This window comes from Triplophysa dalaica, chromosome 4 (genome assembly GCF_015846415.1).
Source record: "Triplophysa dalaica isolate WHDGS20190420 chromosome 4, ASM1584641v1, whole genome shotgun sequence".
In the NCBI taxonomy this organism is placed as follows: domain Eukaryota; kingdom Metazoa; phylum Chordata; class Actinopteri; order Cypriniformes; family Nemacheilidae; genus Triplophysa; species Triplophysa dalaica.
In genome coordinates this window covers 3,816,100-3,840,527 of record NC_079545.1, presented here as the reverse complement: position 1 = coordinate 3,840,527, position 24,428 = coordinate 3,816,100, and the positions used below count along the sequence as shown (strand labels likewise).

At 37.4% G+C, this 24,428-nt stretch overlaps 2 protein-coding genes across 2 annotated transcripts in view; one reads left to right on the top strand and one right to left on the bottom strand.

Annotated features, from left to right (window-relative positions):
• The window catches only part of setbp1 (SET binding protein 1), a 58,223-nt gene extending 43,183 nt beyond the window's left edge, over nucleotides 1–15,040 (bottom strand). The window contains exons 1-2 of the mRNA XM_056745759.1: nucleotides 14,505–15,040; nucleotides 995–1,575 (exon numbers count right to left, since the gene is read on the bottom strand). Coding sequence (XP_056601737.1) covers nucleotides 995–1,465 — 471 coding nt within the window. The 5' untranslated portion in view covers nucleotides 1,466–1,575; nucleotides 14,505–15,040. The remainder of the gene's footprint in view (nucleotides 1–994; nucleotides 1,576–14,504) is intronic.
• Nucleotides 15,041–19,004: 3,964 nt separating this feature from the next.
• cdk7 (cyclin-dependent kinase 7) lies at nucleotides 19,005–23,474 on the top strand. Its single transcript, XM_056746105.1, has 12 exons — nucleotides 19,005–19,145; nucleotides 19,327–19,386; nucleotides 19,517–19,550; nucleotides 19,652–19,719; nucleotides 19,813–19,881; nucleotides 20,732–20,842; nucleotides 21,484–21,602; nucleotides 21,704–21,803; nucleotides 21,910–21,996; nucleotides 22,197–22,346; nucleotides 22,888–23,032; nucleotides 23,293–23,474. Exons 1-12 carry the CDS (start codon nucleotides 19,080–19,082, stop codon nucleotides 23,319–23,321), a joined length of 1,038 nt encoding a protein of 345 aa, XP_056602083.1. The 5' UTR covers nucleotides 19,005–19,079; the 3' UTR covers nucleotides 23,322–23,474.
• The last annotated feature ends 954 nt before the right edge of the window (nucleotides 23,475–24,428 follow it).

Below are 24,428 nucleotides of genomic sequence, written 5' to 3'. Positions count from 1 at the left end.
AAAATATCAAAATGGCAATGTCACAGTAAAAATACCATTGTACTGAACGATTACCATATTTGTGCACAATTATTTTCCATTCAGAAGAATCCTGTGGTACAACTATATTAATATCATGTTGCAGTCTAATTTAAATAAATCGAAAACGGTACGTTAGGTTCTCTGAAATTTAAAGTCGTGAAGATATTTGGACCACATGGAAGTCAATGAACTCACAAAGTCTAAATGTCACGAAAGGTTAACTAGCTGTTACGTTGCTCAAAAACGCAGACTGGACACACTTCATCTGACAGGCAACCAAAGAACTGACGGTCCATAAAATGCGATCGTGTCATCAGCGACCAGCATAAATGTCATCTTTTAGTCCCGTTGGAGAACACGGACAGCAAAGCATGGACTGAATATCAATAAAAAGGCCATGTCGGAAACAATGTGCATAAATTGTGCATTTGCTAAGAAACAAGCTTGCAAGGTTAACTGAATCAGAATTAATTTCTAAAAGGGATTGCTCATAGAAACATGAAATATTTTGTCATCATTTATTAAATTTCATGTTGATCAAAACATGAATATGACACGTTTTATATGTAAAACAGAAGATGTCTTCAAAAAATGTCTCAGTCGTTTAGTGTCCGTACAATGGAAGTTAATAGAAGTCATTGTTGTTTGAATATCAACAATCTTTAAAATATCTTCTTTTTGTTTTCTGCAGAAGAAAGTAAGACATACAAGATTGGAATTTTCATTTTTGGTTGAACTTTTCCTTTATGACCCTAAGTCTCAATGTAGTTGTGTAGGACATAGATTTTCTTAATAGAAGTGCATGGAAATACATATTTTCCATATTTCATTATCTGATAAGATTGCACTTCTATCTCTCACAACTGTTATCACCAAAAAAAAGATATAGCATAAAGTTAACAATATGAAATTAACACAACAAAGTCAGGACAAGAAAACAACATCCTTTCAAAACATTAAAGGTGACACTAACCCTCTTTCTGGGGGGTCCTTTATCTTCCTCCTTCCCTCTTCTGCTGCTCCTTCCATGTTTGGTGGCCTTCTGCTCCCCAGGCTGTTTAATAGTAATGCGGATCTCAGGAGGGCAAATGTAGTTCTCCAGGTTCTTAGGAGGCTTCTTGGCCCGCTTGGTTGTTTGGATCTTCAACTTCAGGCTGCCTTCTGAGAAACTGGCCTCCTTGATGGAGAACTCCTGATCGTCCAGTCCATCTCCCTGTGACCATCTTTCACTTCCCGCACTGTAGGTGGCGTCCACTTCCTTTCTCAGGCCGAGGTCTTTATCCTCCTGACGGTCCTGCTGCTCACCGGGTAATGGGAGGCTCTTCATCGGACTGGCGAGAAGACCGACCTCACTGAGGTCCGCTCTGTTGATGGTGGTTACAGTGGAGAAGAACTCCTCGTTCCCTTTGGGCCGGGATGAACGGTTAAGATCTCTTTGCTCCATTGAAGATCTCTCAAAGGGTGATTGAGATAGAGAGGGATGTGATGGCTTTGGGCTCTACTGCTTCAGGAACCTTATGAATCTGACGAAGGCAGAGTTTTTCCCAGGTGAAACTGAAAGTCATAAAGAATAATTATTAGTCAATTAACAAATGAACACACGCCTCCATCACTATTGGTTGAGTAGCAAACATATGACCTATGGGAAAATAAATAATGTTTTACAATAATAATGTTTTTATGTTGTGCTTTCGCCGCTTTAATAAGTTACCACTAAAGGTTTGGCTTTCTAAATTCCGTCCTAAATTCTTCATTTTTATGTAGAAATGTAGTTACATTTTTCAGATTCATTTGTATTCATTTACATTTCATCAATTTTTGTTAATTTACAAGTAAAAAGTTAAATTATTACTTGAAAGTTGTCATTTCTTTAATAAAATAACGATTTTATTTAAAAAAATGGAAATAAATCTGTTATTTTAAATTTCAGCTTTAATTTCTTAAAATTTGTTCAGATCCCATTGTGAACCTAGAATCATGTATCATATTAAATGGTAAGCTGTGCATTTCATTACACACCTGAAGTAAAAATGTCTTTTTTTTGCATTTAAACAGAATGATCAAACATCTCAACCATATCTTACTAGCAAATTACATATCATTGTAAATCTGGCTAAGATTAATGTCTTCATGTACTTCTTTATTACATCATACAGAGCGTAGCGATGACAAACTTTTTCTCCGTACCATAATTCCACATCGATTAGGCAAGGTGAAACCGAACAAGACTAATGTGTCTGTTAAACCACCAATTAATCAAGAAGGAGCTCTAAGCGCGTATCCCTCAACCTGAAACGGCTACACCGCTGGATCCAAGCGGAAACCCAGACACCGTAATTACACTGCTGACCAGCTCATTTGCTTTAGTGGTCAGCTGAGTAACCCTAGTCACGGTGTGAATGTCAACAAATGAGGCTTCTGGCCCAGTGATAAACACTTTCCAGACATCGAATAGACCACAACCTGAACAGCCGCAGACCTGGAAGAGCCCAGTTAGGGTTAATATAACACCTCTAACAGCAAGATGTATAGCATCACATGGGGCTACTGAATGAATCTAGCATAATTCTCTCTTTCTGGTATGACACACAGGGTCTACCAGTCGGGTTGCAAGATTTACATTAAAAATATCACAAATCAGCAATGGTTTGTAATAACTATGATTGCAGTGTTTCCCATTCATTGACGAGACTATGGCGGCCCTCCAAAAAAAATCATATTACAAGATAAATATTTCTTACAGTGAATTCTGCACCGTTGTTTCGTTGTTGTTCCATTGTTCACAGCTAGACGAAATGGGTCCCCCTTTCTGTTGCTTCAGTGTAAAGTCCACACAAACACATACTGAATGAACGCACCCTAGCTCGCTACTGTTTCAGCTTTCGCGGTTGAACGCAGACATGCGAACTGGCCAGAATTTGAGACGTCACCAAGCCATACTGAATTCAACATTGTTTGAGGTAGAAAGTAAAATCAAACAAATTTTTGAGTGTTCACTGCAGTTATCCACCAGTACAAACATGATTTTATCAGTGTAGGACAGAGCACACAGATAGCATTACCTCATGGCGTTGCATCATTATGTTCAGCTTCCATATTTTTTCCAGCAAAAATAGCAGTCTCCATATTGGTACATTTGACAAACACCATTTCTGACAGTTAAAACGAGCAGCGCATCTATATAGCGGAGCTGTACGCATCACGCGCACCCATGACATTTATAATGATGATCTTAGTTTAACCCTTTCCACAGCGCTCCGATAATGCTTTAAGTTAGAGCCCTGCACGGGCCTCAAATGTAAGCCCTTGCAAGTTCCATGCCGGCCAAATTTCATTTAGTTTATTTTAGGGATGCACCGATACTACTTTTTCCTTTCCGATCCGATTTCGATATCTGAATTCTGCATATCGGCCGATTCCGATTCTGATCCGATACTAGCACTGTTTTTCATGATCAAAGTAGACTTGCATATTTTAACTTTTATTGCCAGAGGTGGATAGTTAAGCATGTTTACTTTCAAGTACATTTTAATATATCTGTACTTTATCAGAGTACTTTGGACAAAAAATGCTTTCCCACAGTATGAAGCACATCATACTTATTCCACTACAGTCCATAAATAAATGTTTGTTTTTTTACTTTATATCCATGAGTCAATTAAAATCTACCATTTTCCTTTACTTAAGTATTTTTACTTAAAAGTATGATTTTTTTTAAATGTAATTAAGTGCTGTATTAAACTTAAAAATATATACAAAACAAAAATGTGGTCTCATAAAGCACAGATACTTACAAAATGTTTAACAAATAAATCTCTGTTTATTACACAAAACTATCACAGTATAAAATTCTCCAAACTCGCTCATGCACATCCTGGACACAAAATGATGCGCTTAATACATTCGCTTCTACGTTATTTAAAGTCATGCGCATTGAACGCAGAATGATGCGCTTAATGCACCCGCTTCACTCACGCGCATCCCGGATTGAGATGATCCTGTTGTCGCGGGGATCTTTGCTTCCCAAGTTCAAAACAGTTATAACACAAAGAGAAGAGATATGTTATGTCTTTAAATCATAGAACATTGAATCCATCCTAAAGTTAAAAGTTATGTATGAATGACGCATAACATAGACCGCTTCCAGTGCTTGAATCTAATAACGTTACACTCAGAGAGTACAGTCTCCGGCAAAATGCATTTTAAACAAAACCAAAGTCTATTATCTAGTGATTATGAAGTATATTGAAAACTTTGGAACGAGTAACGTCCTGACTGTTCCCGGACACGCGCATGCTGGATTGAGATTGACAGATGACCGCACCAGCGGAGGTCAGAGTTTTTTAATTATGCTATATTGGTTTATTCCTCGCATAAAGCTATCGAAATACATGACATCGAAAACAGTGCATGACAACGTTTATGGTAATTTCCTGATAGTTAGTCCTTTATGAAGCTTTAGAGTAACATCCACGGGTATCGCAACGGATCGGACTGAAGAGAACCCGTCAGTCCGATACCCGATCCTGCAAAAAAGACCCGGATCGGCCCCAATTCCGATCCAGAGTATCGGATCGGTGCATCCCTAGTTTATTTATTAAGTAAATTAAGAAAATATTTGGAGTATTTTTTGTTTGTGGCTCAGCCAGGTGCAGAACGCATAGTCGGATTGCTAACTGCGCTAGAGCGCGGATTTGAATTAATGATGTGAAAGATACTGTTGAAACTGCAGCAACCATTAAAACTGTTTTGTTTTGTTTTTAATGGTAAATTATATTTCATCCGAAATTCAAATTACACATTTATTTTAAGAAAACGAAACCTTCCAGTGCACATACAGTTCAAAGTGACAAGATATGTAACAAAAAATAAATATATAAAGACAGTACACTTTTGAGAAAACAATATAATGAAACAATCAATATACCAGGGGTATTTAACTAATATTTGAAGAGGTCCAGTTAGAGAAAATTTATTGAAGCAAAGGTCCAGAATATCATAATGTCTAACTAGGTAGTATGATAGCTTATATATTTAAGTAGCCTAGTAGTTGTATCAGCATGTGCATGTAATAAATAACTGACTACCAAATCAAATGAATTCAGTACAATTCAAAAACGTTTTGACAATATTTATTGTCATGTAACATAGAACTGAACATGTATGCATGACTGTAGATATGTATAATGTTCTCTCATTAACAAAATAAAAGTAGGACTGTATTCCGAAATAAGGGAAAATAAATTAAATGTGAAAATTGTGTATGTTCAAATAAAGTGCTTAACTTTAGACAAATAAAATAAAGGGAGGAAAAGCTTGAATTTCTCCTTTTCTGTTTTACATATTGAATTAACAATCGTAACCAATTTTACAAATAATTAATCTCAACATATCTTAACAATTTAACAGTTTTAGAGTATAACTTTCTTATATCCCACTCCCCACTTTTTGCTCAGTGAGAGAATTGAGCTCTAGCTTGTCTTGCCAGGATTTTAAACCTGGGTTTGAATGGAGTCAGGGCAATTCTCATACACATGTGAAGGTGCTCATTGGTGAGCCTGGAACGATATTTAGTCTTGATTATGTTCATTGTTGAGAAAGCTGCCTCGCAGTTGTATGTGGAGCCAAACATGGTCAAGATGTGTAGAGCAACTTTCCTCAGACCTGGGAAAGCTGTCTCAGGGACCATTTGAAGCCAGAATGTGGAAGAGTCACTTCTTACAAACTGCTCTTTCAGAGCCACATCTGCTTGGAGATCAACCAATTGCATCTGGAGAGGCCCAGCATTTACCCATTTAAAGTGCTGTGTGACTTCCTTTGAGAACTCCATGACATCTGTGATGAGAAATGGGTTCTGAATGAACATGGTGAGCTGCTGTCCAAACCTGAAGCTGTCGAAACGGTTGCTGAAGTTTAAAATCAGCTTATCAATAAAGTCAACAAAGGAAGACACATCTCTCTGTCCTTGAACCTGATCCTGCACTGCTGGGAAGTGTACACAGTCTCCCTGCAGGTCTTCCTTGAACACCTCAAGTTTCCTTTGAAAGGAGCGGACAGCTGTCATCAGTTCACAAATTGAATTGTCCTTGCCCTGTAGCCTTAAGTTCAGTTCATTCAGATGTGAAGTGATATCAACCAAAAAGGCCACATTATCCATCTGTTTCTTGTTTTCTAAAAATAGTGAAAACTGTGCTGCTTTCTGACTTACTAGCTCTGTCAAAAAATATGCTACTTCCCTCCTGATGGACCAAAAGCGTGCTAACACCCTGCCTTTGCTGAGCCATCTCACATTGTTGTGCAGCAAAAGATCATCAGCATTGGCATCAACTTCTCTGAGGAATTCCCTAAGCATGCGATGCTGGTAGGAAGAGGATGCCCTGAGAAAATTGATCATTTTCATCATTGTATTCATCACCTCAGCATGCTCCTCTGACAGGGAGGCGCAGAGGACAGATTGATGAATGATGCAATGATAAGCTTTGAGCTCAGGATTGTCCTCTTTCAGTCTTGCTACAGCTCCTTTTTCTCTTCCTACCATAGCAGGGGCTCCATCTGTGGTTATTGAAACCACTTGTTTTGGCTTTATTCCTCTCTTTGTTAACATCTCTTTTATGGCCAGGTAGATGTCTTCTCCTCTTGTACTGGTCTGAAGGGGAGTGACACCTAACAGGTCTTCGCAGAATGCTTTCTGGTCTGTGTTGTAAAACCTTACATACACTAACAGCTGAGCATTATCACACATGTCAGTAGACTCATCCACAGCTAAGCTTACACACGATGCCTTATGCACGGCTTCATCTAGCTGGGTTAGCACTTCCTGAGCTAATATTTGGCTTTTCTTTGTGGCAGATGATGCTGACATGGGTATTTGCTTTATTTTATCACAAAGTTCTTGTTTTTGTTTTCCCTCAAGTAGTGTTTCAGCTACTGCAGTCATGCATTCTTTGACAACCCCTCCATCAGTAAATGGCTTTTTGTGTTGACCCAAAATCCAAGCAACTCTGAGGGAACACTCATGAGCACGTTGTTGGGCAGTGAATGTGTGGCTCAGGATCCTGGTGGACTGCTCATATTGGGCTCGGAGACTACTTATTTTCTGTGATCTCCCTTCAGATTTGAGTGGGTATGTTTGTTCATAACCTTTATGTTTTGTCTCATAATGGCGTTTCACATTGCCACTTTTAATAAGAGCCACGGTTTCAGAACATATGAGACACACTGGTTTAGTGCTACCAGTGGGAAGTATGAACATAAATGAATCTGTCCATTCTGGATTAAATGCTCTATTTTCGCTGTCCACTTTTCTTTTTTTAGAGAGCGCCATTTGTTCCTTATTTTTCTCTCCCTTCGTCTCACTTGCCTGTTTCTCTCTTTCTTCTTCACTTGTCTATTTCTCTCTCTTTCTCCGTCTCACTCGCCTGTTTCTCTCTTTCTTCTTCACTTGTCTATTTCTCTCTCTTTCTCCGTCTCACTCGCCTGTTTCTCTCTTTCTTCTTCACTTGTCTATTTCTCTCTCTTTCTCCGTCTCACTCGCCTGTTTCTCTCTTTCTTCTTCACTTGTCTATTTCTCTCTCTTTCTCCGTCTCACTCGCCTGTTTCTCTCTCTCTTCTTCACTTGTCTATTTCTCTCGTCTGTTTCTCTTTCTCCGTCTCACTCGCCTGTTTCTCTCTCTTTCTCCGGCGCAGTCGTCTGTATCTCTCCTTTTGATTACATACACTACAGTGCTCGCTATCTTATTTTCTTTCTACCGTCTTTTCATGTGTAACTTGCCGCAACTTTCTCATCTGTCTGCACTGTCGAGTCGCAATGTTTACCAGACTTGATTGGCTGAGCGGTATCACGTGGGATGGCTTCACTCGCATGCAATTGGTCTGTGCGTTTCCACTACCACTACCGTAAAGACTACAACAGCTGCGCCGATGAAATAGAAGCGCCCCGCCAGTTTTTACATCATAACGTTATATTTTTGGCTGTAGGTCCGGGTCCGTATGGGATGACTTCTGGGTCCGGACCCGGACCGCGGTCCGCCTGTTAGTGACCTCTGCAATATACAGTATATCCTTCCCTTTTTCGCAATATACGATTATTATTGTAATATAATTTTAAGTGATTTGACAAACCTTTAGCATTTTTTATCATGTTTGCATATCATATAGCAAGTTAATGTATATTACATTATTTTTCAATATCGTCCAGACCTAGCTAGGTTATAACGTTCCGACCCAAAATGCAACCAATAATTAGAAATGACATAATCCACTGAATTCACAAAAGGTCCTAAAAATAATTCTGATTGGCTCAGATTGATGACACGTACGTGTTATGTCAAACCTGTGTCAAGGCCCGGAGACACTCTTAACCAGTTAACAACAGGGGTCTATCGTGATCTTTAAACACTAAACCCTTAAATAACTCCTATCTATTTTGGGGATGCGTTCCCTGAACGGTCGGCCGTGTGATGTCAGTATTGATGTATATCGACTGAGGGTTAGAAGACAAGCTCGGTCCCTCATCTGCAGTTGGCCTGTTGTCAGACAAAGCTCAGTGTCATTTACCTTTTCAACAGCCAGACAGTTGACAGATGAGAGGCTTCTGAAAACAACTGCAGCTATCGTAAGGCGGCATGGATCCACGCTAGACTAAACAGCTCTATCTATCCATCATGTTATGACAGTCAAAATGGCATGACTCACATTCCAGCCCGTGCTGCTGACTCAAACCCAGCCATTCATAAATCTTCAATGACACCGACCAAGCTTATGTTTTGGTTCATCTACAACTCCAATAGTTTCCTGATGCAACAAGGCGGTTAAAATCATTCAGGATAAACAGCTACCGTCCAAAAAAGCCTAAGATGGTGAAAGGACCATCCATTTTTTACACAATCTCTCATTCACAGACTCTCAGACTTAAGATTTCTTGACTGTGCGATTGTGTAAGTTTAAGTCATACAACCACAAACGTAATGCTCTTACTACTTACCCCTTACACAATATTAAACACCCTATTTATGTAACAGAAAATTTGGTGTTTGGCAGAGCGGGGACGCTAACTGCACACTAATTGTGTAAGAAAACATTGGGCTCAAACACAGGTTTATTATTATCACAAATAAGCCCCAGGCAGACCATCGGTTCTACTCTCAAAGCAGCCTGTGGCAGACTCAAAGGGGGGATATATTCAGACACTTGTCCTCGAGGGGCTTTACATACTGATCTGCCCTCTTTTTTGATGCGTCTCAATGATCAGAGCATGGGGGGCAATTATCTGAACAAAATCAGCTTGCTACAAAAAATCAGCTCAACTGGGTTATTGATGATATGAAATCGAACAAAAAAAAAATCTATCTCGTGTACAACCTTTCATGTTATGCAAGAGGATAAAATTTACTTATCTCATTCAGTTTGGATTCTGGTCAAATATCCATTTCTGACGTAATGCATAAAGTGTATTTCACTATAACAGAATGACTTTTCAACTATTTTCTTGAAAATATGAATGTGAAAGATTAAATTTAATAAACATTCTTGATGTTAGATCAGTAGAGCTCCACCGATATATAAAAGATTGAGTAAGTGTTTCTTGCAGGGAAAAGATAGTGGTCTAATTCATATTAACAATACATTGCTCAAAACTTTTAAGCACCTTCTCAAACAGTTCTGAAGCATACTTTTTGTTTATATTTGTTGGCAGATACTGCTATAAGAAAATGGTCATAATCTAAGTGACAATCTCTCATGTTACACAGCCTGCTGCTCATAACTGCGTTTTAGTTATATTTAGCTTTTAGCCTTTTTCTATTTCATAGGACAGTAGAAAGCCTGACAGGAAAGTATATGGATCTTGAGGTCGAATGCATTTAACCAGGCACAAAAGACCTCCTATGGACATAATGCATAAACGAGGGGAAACAACAAGTCTTGATTAAAACTTTGGCCGAAGACTTAAAAGGTTGATTAATGACAAAAAACGTACCAAACATGCAGAATATTTTCTCTCCGTTTCAGATATCTAGCACACACTCACAGTGTTGAGCGTGTCTCGTGGCAGAGCAGAAATAAAAAACACTTCTCTCTGTATGTTTATCTCCCCCTGTCACGTTCATATGTAAATTGTGTGCACTTATTGCATCCATTTCATAGAAAGATGAACCAAAATATATCATAATAACAAGCATAAACGGAGTCGGACCCACAGACACATTTAAGCAGGAAGGTTAACGTGCATGTTTTAGCCAGAAGTTGGAAATGCAGGGTGTGAGTTTCTCTGTCACATACACAGCCTCATAGGGAGAAAAACATTCTGGTACAGATTTGATAACGTCGGAGTTTAGCTGTTCAATGGAGTCAACGGTAATCATTTAGCCAATGGGCTCATCAACAGGTTTTGGTACCCGTGCATACATGTAGCCTAATCTATGTGGTTGAAGTCTCGCTAACAATAGAGTTCCATAAAGTTACTAATTTACGGCACAAACTGCCGATGCAGATTCATTAAAAGATTAAAAAAATCGCCTCGATTGATCGTCGACCTCTAAATATCTGAACAGTTTTATGAAGTAGAATCCAGCAATTTTTTAATTCAAAGTGTTTATGTTTTCTCACTTAAGAAAAAAACATGGTTTTATTACACTAAAGTTGAACATCTGGATCATTTTAACCAATTTTAACCATGGCTTTATGTCATTCCAAACCTGTATGACTTATTTCTGCAGAACACAAAAACGATATCTTGAATAATGTTGGTAAACAAACAATATTGGTCCTCACTGACTTCCTTTGTATGGTGAAAAACATTTATCTTTTAGCTTTCACAGTTTGCTTTTTCAAACTGTAGCTGGTGTCTGGTGTGGTGAGAGGAAATCTCCATGCCTCAGTCCCTTTTAAGGCTATAAAAAGAGAACAGGCTGGAGGTAGACTCACAAACAGCCTCGCCAAAACACCATGTGTTCACACTTCGCTGAGGTACTGTGGTAAACAGAGGAAACTTAAATTTGTCAAATCATCATCTTTCTCAGAAACCTTACATGAGATACCATAATGCGACAGAATTTTAAGTATTTATGTTTGTTTTACACTGTTACCAAGTAACCCGGTTTTCAGCAGCCACACAAAAAAACTTAATGTTAAATTAAATGTTACATGGACCATAAAAATGGCTATGCAGTGGCCCTCTTAAACCGAAATCAAAAGCCGATGATGTGTACACCAAGTAAAGCTTTGTTTTTCTGCATCAGAACATGACGCAAAGTAAAACTAAACCACTTACTATACACTCGACACATCTGAGGCACATCTAGTAGAAGAGCACTAAAATCGTTTCATGGGATGCACACATCTGGCCCGAATTTAACCTCTGGACTATGTGAGATACATAACAATTTATTTTGTTTTTATATTTTAGTGTATATTAACTGTATTAAATTAAAATTATTCAACAGTTATTGATTCTTTCCGAAGGTCTTCAAGAAGGGTGGGATAACAAAATGACCCAAGCCAGACTCAAACTTGGTCACCAGAACCCAAGCGGTACCACGCAAAACATCAAAAGCAAAGCCCACTGAGGCACGTCTCAACAGTACAACGTGTTGAACAGCCTGTACTATCCCTGTCCTACCCATCTCAGCTTCCATTTCGCTCATGTTAAATTAAATAAGGAGTCTGCTCGGACTTACATCAGAGGCACCCAACAGGAGCAGCCCATTTGACATGCCCAACAGATCTACAAGCGGAAATTTTGCAATCCCGGTCACATTTGTTCAAGGCACACATCAATTGTCATGACACGGCTAGATTACACGTTACATGTACTGTAGCTCTGGGCAGCTATACAAAGTGTATTTTAAACCATAGGTAGGACATATACATACTCGCTGCTTGCATGCATAAAATATGTGCCTTCTTTTCCAATTCCTCGAATCGTCGATGTAAAAGGAGCAGGTTTATAATGAATAGGAGAACATGATGTCAATCTCGAGGCCAATCTAGTTTCATGACCGGCCAAACCGCTATAACAGACGACACTTATTAGACAAGGTGAGGCATGTCTGCCCTGTTGAACGAGCTGGGTTTATCTTTACAATCCAATTACTCCAAATCAAAACAACGGATACAAGAAGGCCGCAAAACACTGAGATTTAACCCAATGAATATTTAAGGTCTGCATACTTCAAAGTGGAGATTGTGGTTTGTTGGTGTTTACTACGCAGAATAACTGTTTTCATGCGCAGAGGAGTGCGTGTAATACATGACTCGGTTTACAGGTATACTTCAAAATGTGGTTACAATGTAATTTTATGCCATTTTGCAATTTGATGCGATATGCAAGCTGTTGGGAAAAAAGAATGTGACATGTTTATCATATCGTGATCAACTGCAATGCCAATGCCGCAGATCATCCTAAAAATGAATCAAATGTTTTGTGGCAACCTCTTCCAGCAAATCTATAAAATGCGCAGTCAATCCCACTTGAATGCGCAGAAGACTAACTGCCCCTGTCTTGTTTTCCTCTGTGACAAAAGCAAATGGATCCCTGCCAAAATGCACATTTTAAAACCGAGGAGAGACAGGAATTTCAACCGCAGTGAAAACAAAATGGCTGTAGTCAAAAACTGAAACTGCCCACCTCCCCCTCCAGCTTGCTGCCAAAAGGTGTTCTTGTTCTGATATTTGGTTTGGAACGGCTGCCAAAAATTAGATATGTCCTTGGATATCTCCTTCTTTCCTTTGTCTCCTGTCAGGACTTGGCCGTCTTCCAGTGCAACTAGCCATAGCCAGAAACAGAGGGAGACCTATTCACATACATAAACATCACTTTGGATTTATCCTTTTCTCAAATACTGTGGTTCTTTTGTGTAACGCTATACTCTATATATGGATATAATAGCTTTTGTGGAATCTTTTTGTGGGCAAGCGCTCCATACCCTAGATATGTTTACGTTTTGATAAATACAAGTCTCCTCATCTGACCTGGGTATTTCCACTGGCTCTCTATGAAATGATGAAGACCTAGAATACAACCAGTTCTTCTTTCAGTTTGAAATACCTCTACAGTCAGAGCCAGAACTACAACCCTCAAATCAAGACACTTTCTGACACTTGCACGCTCTATCAGTACTTACTCATCCAAAAGGACCACTTTTTTATATTGTCCCAAAACGTATTACCCTGCTAAGCCTTTATACTGGGTTTTCATTACTGAACCATTTGTCATCAATATCTCAACCAAGGCCTTGGTTATGGTCTTTGACAAAACCCTGAAATCAACCATATGGGCAGGCAATAGTTTACAGTAACCATAGATTTTTAACCACGATATTTGTATAACGATGGTTTTACAAATGCGTCAAAAGGAAAAAAACCTGGAGACTTCACTTTAACTGTGATAAAACAATGATTAACTTTGCACAGTTTTGTGACTTCCCTTTAATGAACTTGAGAAATTACATTTTTATCATCTACGAACTGTAAAAGTTTGCATGAGCATACAGAACTTGAGTTTGAAGTCAAAGATGCTGCAACGGTCAATCTAAAACCCCTCCCCTTTCTGGTATTAAGGAAGGATTTTACCCAATCAAAGAACACTAAGGTCTGACAAGTATTAAATGAAGATCATTAATAATTCATTGTGTGTTTTATAGCATCCCGTTTTTTGTAACTGTCAGCAAATGTGAATTTGACAATGCAGCCTGATAAGACGGATCTGATAGGAACCGAATCACACAAGTCAACAGTTTCATCATCGAACCACTGACGCGTCCCAAAACCTAACGAGCAGCCTACTTGACAGCCTTTCTAGACGTCACAGTACGCACACAAGGACGTTAGAACTCGTCCCTGATGCCCCAAAATGTTAACTCACAAGGTTTGAGACACCGCTGACGTCCAATGAGAAAGTGACATGGAAAGCAGCCTACACAGTGTCTTATAGTGGAAATGACTATAGGCGCTTGACAGTGCAAACACACGCCTACTCCCTATCAGCGGGAAAACGATGCATGGCCACGATTACCCGTAAATGACACTGAAGACTGAATCATCTCTGTAAAGCACGATATATATCAGATCACAAACCAGACGGTATGCTCTCAGAAAATGTGCCTTTAACAAATGTTAGATAAACATTCGCCTTCTGTGAAACGTCAAACGTATCGATAGGTATGTAGATTTAGTTTATTAAAGCAGATAAAATACATTCAAGCTTGTCGCGCAAAGGTAACGTTGCACTGCGCTTTAATAAAGATGGAGCTCTGCAGAAGTTTTCTACCTTTAGAGCTCCAGACGTCTTTTAATCCAAACCAGATTTTGAATTTAGTTCATTTAACGTTACAAGATATAGCTTTTGACGCCGCTTAAACTAAATCACGATGTAATTTGCAAAAACATGGCAACTGATAAATGCAAAACTAAATCACGATGTAATTTGCAAAAACATGGCAACTGATAAATGCAATGCCAAGACTGGGACGCTGAGGTAAACTCACCCATTTCTGTGGCGCCTGCTGCTGCTGAAGTCTACTAACTGTTAGAGTAAATCCATCCACTTACATCCAGATGACAAGCACTTTACAATCCATCAAACTCGAGCAAACGCGTAAAAATGGCTTCAGGTGAGATTTCGCAACAAAAACGCCGACAACAAGATCGATTGGTTTGTAGTCGATGCGCGTAGAGAAAGAAAGCGCGCGACTGCAGATTCGGATTGAGCGCTGGTTAAAGGAGGAATATGGACCCACAGTCGGAGCGCTGCATTGCTTCCCTCTCAAATCATCAGAGTCGGGGGTGGAACGAGCCTTCCCACTGCGGAGAAAACAAATCTGCTCCTGCGATCCTTAATAATATCCAAAGTCCCGCTTTAGATGACACATCGGCCCAGATCAGCCGCGCGGGACAAATATCCAGGAATATAACAGATCTGGCGTTCCCGTTTCTGGACACGTTTGATCGGACTTGCGCAAGTGTGATGTGACTCTTGTGGACTCCCGCAGTAGTTTCTGATAATGATCTGTGTGCAGCGTGTGCTCTGCTCTCAGCAAATGCGCTGAGTCTGACTGGCCCTGTCAGTGCACTAACCGACGCCCCCTGCCGTTCAACACCTATCTATCTATCTAAATATCTATCTTTCTATCTATCTTTCTATCTATCTATCTATCTATCTATCTATCTATCTATCTATCTATCTATCTATCTATCTATCTATCTATCTATCTATCAATCTACCTATCTATCTATCTATCTATCTATCTATCTATCTATCTATCTATCTATCTATCTATCTATCTATCTATCTATCTATCTATCTATCAATCTACCTACCTACCTACCTACCTACCTACCTACCTACCTACCTACCTACCTACCTACCTACCTACCTATCTATCTATCTATCTATCTATCTATCTATCTATCTATCTATCTATCTATCTATCTATTTTAAAGGACATTTATATTATACTGAAGCTAAAATAGATTTTTGCTTAACATCCATTTAATTCAGATTGTTTTCTATAACATACGCAGTACACATGCATTCCATGTTTTATGTGTTATCATACTGTGATAATAATTTAATTGGAGTGATCTACATCTTTCTCAAAGTGAACTGTTATGACAATATCGGCCACTAGAAATATGATTTAATTTGGCATAGTTTGGGTTGCACAGATGGCCAACTCCCATATAACAGTAGTGAGTCAATACGAGAACTGTATTAGATTTAAACAAAGCATATTTAATACCGAACTGTCATCACTTGTACAACCCGCATTGTTCACCTCTTTTAGCCCTTTAGACAGGATGGGTGTTTATATCTGAGCGTTATATTGATCGAGAGAGAACATAATGACACTCTTAGAGCTCTTCAATATAGAGGTCAGCATCTGCTCCCCTGACGACCAATCAATGTCTTGACTGTTTTAGTAAATAGTTCTCATTGGTCAACCTTGAAAATCAATGACACTGGCCATTATTTAAAGCGGATCAATTATTTTTTTCTTGTAAAAACGTTGCCATGGATACCACATGTAAGAGTTTAGAGGTCTGAGTGGATGGGCTGCAGCGCTTTTATGTCACAATGAAAACTGACCTAGACATTTATAAGCCTGTCTAAGAGTTTCATGTATATAAAGACTTGCTTATTGGTCTTAAAGACTGAAAGGGAGACTGAACACCTCAGGTATATGAAGCGACTGATAGTTGAGAGGATTTCACGTACAGTTTGTTCCTCACACTAATATGTGGTTTCGGGGTTAGTTCTACAGCGCTTGAGCAGCCGCAACGTGTCAAGATGCATGAGCCATTTGTTGCAGAATGCATCACGGCTTGTTTAATAGGTTCATTAATTTCATTTGCAAAAATTCTAATATCACATCACAAAATGTTTTTATATTTTAAAAGGTTTGAATTGCACAAGTCTGGGTTTCTGTGTCTCTGTATGAGGGTGTTGATACGATATGCTCATATTTGCTCATCAAGTCCTCGGTGGTTTTTAGCTACTCTCTGTCGACTATAGTTGTGAAATGAATCATCTTGCTCCACAGACAACAAGATAACTAAAACGTGACAATGCAATAGATGCAGATTTAGATGAGGATAACTGTTTTCTAGGTCTAGGGATGCACCGATATGTAGATTTTGGCGGATAATCATAATAGATGATTCTTTAACATTGTAAGCCGATAACCGATATATTGGCTGATACACACTATCTAGATATTAATATGAATTTCCCTAAGACTGCAACAAAAGGCAAAACGTAGACAACTGCTTTTATAGGAAAACATTGACTGTAATGGTTAGTTCTCCTTTTTCCCCTGAAAATCATTTACCAAACCTACTTTACACTTGTTAACGACTCTTTAACATTCAAACTTTTCTGGTATATTTTATATTTAATAAGCAAATTACAGATGTTCTTCCAGAGCAAGTAAGAAAAAAATTAGTCACATGACAGAATGCATTCAGACAGCTGTCTGATTCAATATGCTATAATTTACACATTCCTTAATACAGTATCTACATACTGTATCTACATCAACAATGTTTTTACTAATAGCATTAAATGAATGATCACGACAGAGGGACAACTACATAAAGTAGTATTATTAACTGACCAAAGTATTACAAATGTGAGAAGTTTACATTAAAGCACTGTTTTTAAAGTTAGACTCTGAATTGTGATGTCAATTCCACTTTTGCACACACATACTGAATTACACAAAGTATTTAGTGTAATTACACCAGAACTAGTAACTGTAATTACAGGAAAAAATTGTGTGATCCTTACTTAACTTTTTCAAGTGAAAAGTAATTAAATTACAGTTACTAATTACTTAGTAACTAGTTTCACCCAACACGGCTGGTTATTATACTGAAGTGTCCAAAAGATTTCAGGATTTGTCCTGCATCATGAAAGATGTCAGTCAAGGCTCTGTTTTTGCATTGGTGCAAATGTATAAATGCATTGATTAACGATGTTTATTTTTATTGTTTAAAAATATTTTTTTCAGGGATGCAACAAAGCTGAATTGCCAAACAGCATATTTGTTTTAACTAATCTTTTTTGTTACAGTTACTTCCCTTTAACACCAAACCATATGTCAACCTGTGTTGAATAATTATAACACAGAACAAACTGAAAAAATGTGTTGCATCTCTCATTTTGAGTCTAAAAAGTATTTTTTGTTTTTTTCTAGGTTGCAACTGACATGTTCGGTATAGAAATAGTTTAACCAAGCTTTTAAACTAGGCTTAAATTCTATTTCGTATTATCAAACCACCCAGAAATTATTCTGTAATTTGGGGACATTGGGTTTAACAGCAGTTAAGAAAATTTATCTGATGGGGTTTGTGCACAAAACCACAAATGTGTTTATCAAAGTCAAAGGAAGTGGGCGTCTTCATAAGAACAGAGCTTGTACAAACCACTTCCTGTTGAGATGGGAAACTTCTGATGGAGATAGAAAGGCGTACAGTAAACAAGTCAAACAAAAAGGCATCAAAGGGGAAACTTGTTTTAACAGAAGCAATTTTATAATAATTACACCTAATGCACAGTGTATTAAACTGATCTCCTGACAAACATGGCCACTTTAAATGTTTTCTGATCATATTGATACTTTGATTTCTAACTTGTGAGTGCCAATGTTTTTTCATGCTGTCATAATTGATACACTTTGAGAATAATCTAAAATATCCATGTACATGGATAACACATTAAAGCGGCTATTTAATTGGTCTGGATCTTAATTGTCAATGTTTTTCATTGATTGTGTCCTGACAGTCCATATTAATGTATCATCAGTTTGCTCTACTGAGCAATCATTTAATATGCTTAGTGAACCAACCTGTTGAACAAATGTATTAAAGATGACATACCACTTCTTCAAAAGAATTAGAACTTTGACATTTGCCCAGTTTTTATATATTGGAATAATTAAAATGTGCAAAAACTGCTTAGATGTCACCAGGTATTTCTGTAGCATTGTTTTCAAAATACTTGCAAAACTATCATGTTCATGCAATAATGCAGACGCACAAGTCTTCACATTGACAACAGCGCCCCCTTCAGCAAGAAGTTGTTTATTGTATACTAGAGAGGCAAAAGTTTTCAGTCCATGCAGATCGATGCAGATTTAATATCCTACGACTAAGACAATCAGAAAATAATAATAATAAAAGTAAAAATAGCTATGACGTCTATTTTTGCAGCTTGATATCACAACTTATTTTATGTGCAAAACAATTTGAAATTTACACATTATATTTAAGTGGGAACTTATATTATATATATTATTATATTAGATAACTCCGTTAATACGTTTTCTATTTTTATCATGTTTTTATTTTGTTTGATTGTATTTTTTGGCTAAAAGAAAAACCAACTGCAGTTTGATTCAAATTAATTGGAATGCACAGTAAAAAAAGATGATTTAAAACATATATACTATTTTATTGAATCTTCGATTCACCGTGAGGGACTTTTATTTGAAACGGAAGTTTAACCTGCTCTTTAACAAAGCAGGAAGTGTGCCTTCACAAAGAGCAGTTCTTCAGTCATCATGGCAGTAGATGTGAAGTCTAGATCAAAGCGCTATGAGAAACTGGACTTTCTGGGTGAAGGACAGGTAAGCGACATTAGTTATTTTGAGCTGGTGTTGGTCAAGACATTCTGACTAGTTTTCGGTTTAATTGCGTGAACTTTCTATAGATGAGCTTGTTGTCTTGTCAACGTGCTGCAGTATTCAAGTGCAATATAATATTAAGTCGCAGTCCAAAGAAAAATAATGTTTTGCCAACATTTTGCAGTTCGCAACTGTGTACAAAGCAAGAGACAAAACTACAGACAACATTGTTGCCATCAAAAAGGTAAGAACTTCACATCACATCTTTTCACATTTTGTTATAAGGTTTTTGTGTATTTTGCCATAGGTGTTTTACTTCGTACTATGGAACTATTATGTTATACGATTCCTAAAGGTATGATTCATTTTTGCAGATTAAAGTTGGACACAGAACAGAGGCCAAAGATGGTGTGTGATAGATTTTTTACATCCTTTGAGGGTTGTCTCAGATTTTACTTAAATTTTGGCATGTTCATTTGGAGGCTTACACTTGTTTTTCCGTCTTCTAGGCATCAACAGAACAGCTCTAAGAGAGATTAAGCTGTTGCAAGAACTCAGTCATCCAAATATTATTGGAGTAAGTGATATGTCCTATGCCTATATGAGTCTTTGATGTTCTGTTTAATACATACTGAAATTGACACATAGCAACTCCCTGTTTGTGTCTAAGCTCCTGGATGCGTTCGGTCATAAGTCCAACATCAGTCTCGTCTTTGACTTCATGGAGACAGATCTCGAGGTAACATTAAAGTTGAATTTATTCAATTTTAATTGCCAAGCTCTGTTTCCCGCTAAATTGTAGTATTCTCCAGCAAATCATGTACATATATAGAAATCATGTACATGTATCACAAATCATGTATAGAATCAAAGCCTTATAGGGTAGTTTAACCAAAAATAATGTCAACATTTACTCACCCTCATGTTGTTTCAAATATCTATACATTTCTTTGTTCTCTTGAGCACAAAAGAAGATATTTAGAATAATGTGAGAAACCAAACTATTCTTGGGCACCATTGACTACCATGGTACATTCGCTTCCTATCATAGAAGTCAACGGTACCCCACAAGGTTATTTTAGTTCACCAATATTAAAACTTTATAAATGTTACTGTTCATTGAAATTGAATTAAATATAGACCTAAAAATGATTGGAAAACTTAAACTAAATGAAAAATTGAAATGTTGCTTCAAAAAAGACTGAAATAATTTAAAGCACTAAATTGATTTTAAAATATATATAATTAATCTTATATAGCAACATAAAAAATAAAAACAAAACTAATAATGGCCCAGAACTGTTTGGTTACAAACATTCTTCAAAATTTATTCTCTTTTCAGTGGAACAATAAAATGCATACAGGTTTGAAAAACTTGAAGTAAATTGAATGAAAACTGAATTTTATTTTTTTGAGTGAACTATACCTTTTAAGGGACAAATTGATCAAACAGACAAAAGTCTGTTTTGTGTAGTTGTTTGTTTTTCAGTCTTACTGTTTGTGCTTCCATGTTCCATGGATGTGAATTTGAATATGTTATCAATCGTTAATTGAATACTTATGTTAAATTGTACCATGATGTGTTTTAGGTCATCATAAAGGACACCAGTCTTTTATTGACCCCGGCCAACATCAAGGCATACATTCTAATGACACTACAGGGTTTAGAATTCATGCACAGTCACTGGATCCTCCACAGGGTACCACTCTCTGATATGTTATCTTATTTAAATGGATAGTTCACCCAAAAACTCCAATTTGCTGTTATTTACTGGCCCTCAGGGCATCCGAGAGGTAGGTGACTCTTTCCTCGTAGAACCATATAGAAGATTACTTCATACAATGGGAGTCTATGGGGTCCACCTGTCTAAGAGTTCCTAAAGCACATAATTCCAAAAGATCACCTCCTGGCGACAAGTTGATGTCTTGTTTAGCAAATCGTTCGATATTTTCATAAAACTGAATGTCATTTTTAATAATATCAGTCATACCGTGCAGCCTCTGTGCACGTCCCGATCTTCTTGTATTATTTGATGGCGGATCACATGTCAGCGTCGTTCAGCGCCACCTGAAGAAACGGAGTGTTGAGCGACAGTCACTTTTTTGGAATCATGTGCTTTAGGAACTCTTAGACAGGTGGACCCCATAGACTCACATTATATAAGGCAAACTTCTTTATGGTTCTACTCATGTCACCTACATCTCGGATGACATGGGGATGAGTAAATTAGAGGAAAATCTGAGTTTTTGGGTGAACTATCCCTTTAATGTAGAACAAAGTGCATACTCTCAAAACTAGAGTTCATTGTTCATTGTTCATTCTTGTTCATTTCCTTTTTAGGATCTAAAGCCCAATAATTTGCTACTGGATGAAAATGGAGTCTTGAAGCTTGCTGATTTTGGATTGGCCAAAGCATTTGGAAGTCCCAACAGAGTATATACACATCAAGTAGTGACCAGGTTTGTTGTGGTCTACAGCAAAGTTTTTTTGTACTGCTGACATGATTGTTTTTAGGCTCGCTTCTATAGCAAAATTATAAACGATTTGCGGTACTTCTCAGATGGTACCGTGCCCCAGAGCTGCTCTTTGGTGCTAGGATGTATGGTGTTGGTGTGGACATGTGGGCAGTTGGCTGCATTCTTGCTGAGCTTTTGCTCAGAGTGAGTATATGATTTTGTAGCGTTAATGCTATACAAGTTACCTTTAAAAACTGTCTGTTCTAAATAGCGTTTCATCCACTTTAGGAATTGTTTTGTTTTTGTCCAGGTACCATTTTTAGCTGGCGATTCAGATTTGGACCAGCTGACGAAGATATTTGAGGCTTTAGGAACGCCTACAGAGGAGACGTGGCCTGTGAGTTGTATAAGATGTTAAAATCTTGTTATGTGAAAGGAAGGGCAGACGATTTCACAAAAGCTTATAATATAGCACACACTAGCATTGAGCTTCCCAACTTTCCATTCAGAGCGCTCTTTAAAACAACGCCTCGTCCAAAACACTTATACTCAATGATGATGGATGATTTAACATGTGTGCTGCTCTTTGTTTTTTAGGGGATGTCCAATCTCCCAGACTATGTGTCATTTAAACTGTTTCCTGGCACACCACTGGAACACATCTTCACTGCGGCTGGTGATGACCTTCTGGAACTCCTCCAGGGTTTATTTACCTTTAACCCCGGCACACGCACCACAGCTTCACAGGTGATTCATTCTTAATAGTAATATGGAGAGCCATCGTGTTTAGTACTCAAGTATTTTACTCAAGCACATTTATCCAGTATCTTTATATATTCTTTTTATTTATTTATACTATTATATTATTTATTATATGTATTTTTCCTTTGGGGAAATTTTACTTCACTAATTTATGAAGCATATACATATATAGTTTACTCCACTACATTTCATAAAATTATTTTTTACATGTTTTTTACCTTAAATACTTATGTACAAAAAAAATATATTATCTTACATGTACTCAAGTAAAAAAATTGTTGAGTAGATTACTTGAGTAAAAGTAAGAAAGTACTGTAGTTTTACAAATGTAAAAATTGCCATGTAGTTTAGTCAAAAGTATGATATATGCCATGGTTTATAATGTATGGAAGTAAAACATTTCCAAAGTTAAAACGCTTGTAAACAGATAAAGATACTTGATCCCTGAGAGTAAAATACTCAAGTACTATACACCTCTGCCATCGTCATTGAAAGTGCATCTTCATTGAAAATGTTCTTGTTTCAGGCTTTGAAGATGAAATATTTCAGCAATAGACCAGGACCAACTCCAGGACCTCAGCTTCCCAGACCAAACTCTTCAGCAGAGGCCCTGAAAGAGAAAGAGAACCTGTTGATAGGAGTTAAGAGAAAACGTGACACCATTGAACAAGGTGAGAAACTCGCACTAACTTGTAAAAACAAAACATAGGTGACACGTGACATGTGCTATTAGTTAACAGTAGTAAATGCATAAGCTTACATTAACTAACAATGAACAATTTAGATTTTCAGTATTAATTAATGCTTGTTAATGTTAGTTCATGTCAATACAGTTATTCATGTTAGTTCATGGTGCATGAACTATTGTTAAATGTGACAACTTTAAAATTTGTTTCTAAAATGATCATTTTATATCTCTCTCTTTTCGTAGGTACCCTTAAAAAGAAGTTAGTGTTCTGAGTGAATATTTTTTGGCCCCTAATTCTGCTGTGAATAGTAATTGCTTTGCTAAACCGTGCATTGAACTGTTGCAGAACAACCGTATTTATGTGACGATAAGTGGAATTATTTTTTTATGTACTATAAAAATGTAATTATAAAAATAGAAAATATGTTGTTTTGTTGTCATTTTGCCAATCACCTCATTTAAGTTCATCCAGTACTCATCCACATTTTTTTTGTATTTGTCTTAAGAGTGCATAGATTATGTAGAAAGTTTAGATTTTCTTTTAGGTTACCACACGGTTGCATAATCAGTAATATTTTTATGTACAATCATCAGAGGTAATGTTTTTATTAGTGTGACACTGCATCTGTAGTCCTGACGGAGGTGCTGTTGTCACAGCCCTGACATCATCATCTCTCAAATGGATCATGGTTTATCAGTTGCTTATCAAAAATAAAATAAAAAATACCGTCCTCATTTACTCACCCTCAAGTTGTTCCTAATCTTTATGAATTTATTTGTACTGAAGAAACAGAGAACGATATTTTGTCAGAATGCTAAAGCCAAACAGTTCTTGGCCATCATTGACTACCGTTGTGGCCATACCCAAAAATAAATATTCTTTCATTTAGTCGCCTTCATGCCAATCCAAACCTGTGTGGCTTTCTTTTGCTGAACAAAATATATTTTGTCACAACATTGGTAACTAATCAACATGAAGCCCTATTGAATTCCATTGAATGCCATTGAGACATGAGGATGAATAAAATATTTGTTAATTTTTGGGTGACCTGTCCCTTAAATTGGTTTAATTTCACCAATACTTGTCAATGGAATATTTCCCCCCACCCTTACTCCACCTCCAAAAGGTGACATCATATACACATGCAAGTTTTTGAGTGGAATACAATGGGGAGTGATACAGACAATGATATTAAAAAATATGGTAAAAAATCTATGTCTTTCATTTATTGAGCATATTGTAAGCTAAATTATGCTCTGTTCATCCTTCTACATTACTGTCATGTATAACTGCCCTGCTTTTGTCCACGTCCCACCCTACAATTCTATGCCATAAAAATTGTAAAGTTTGGCATGAATATAAATATGTTTATTTGTTA

Coding starts and splice junctions, on each gene's coding strand:
- cdk7 (XM_056746105.1), top strand. CDS start 19,080: ATGGCAGTAGATGTGAAGTCTAGATCAAAGCGCTATGAGAAACTGGAC. Junction 19,720..19,812: donor GTCATCCAAATATTATTGGA/GTAAGTGATATG, acceptor TTTGTGTCTAAG/CTCCTGGATGCGTTCGGTCA. Junction 21,603..21,703: donor ACACATCAAGTAGTGACCAG/GTTTGTTGTGGT, acceptor GGTACTTCTCAG/ATGGTACCGTGCCCCAGAGC.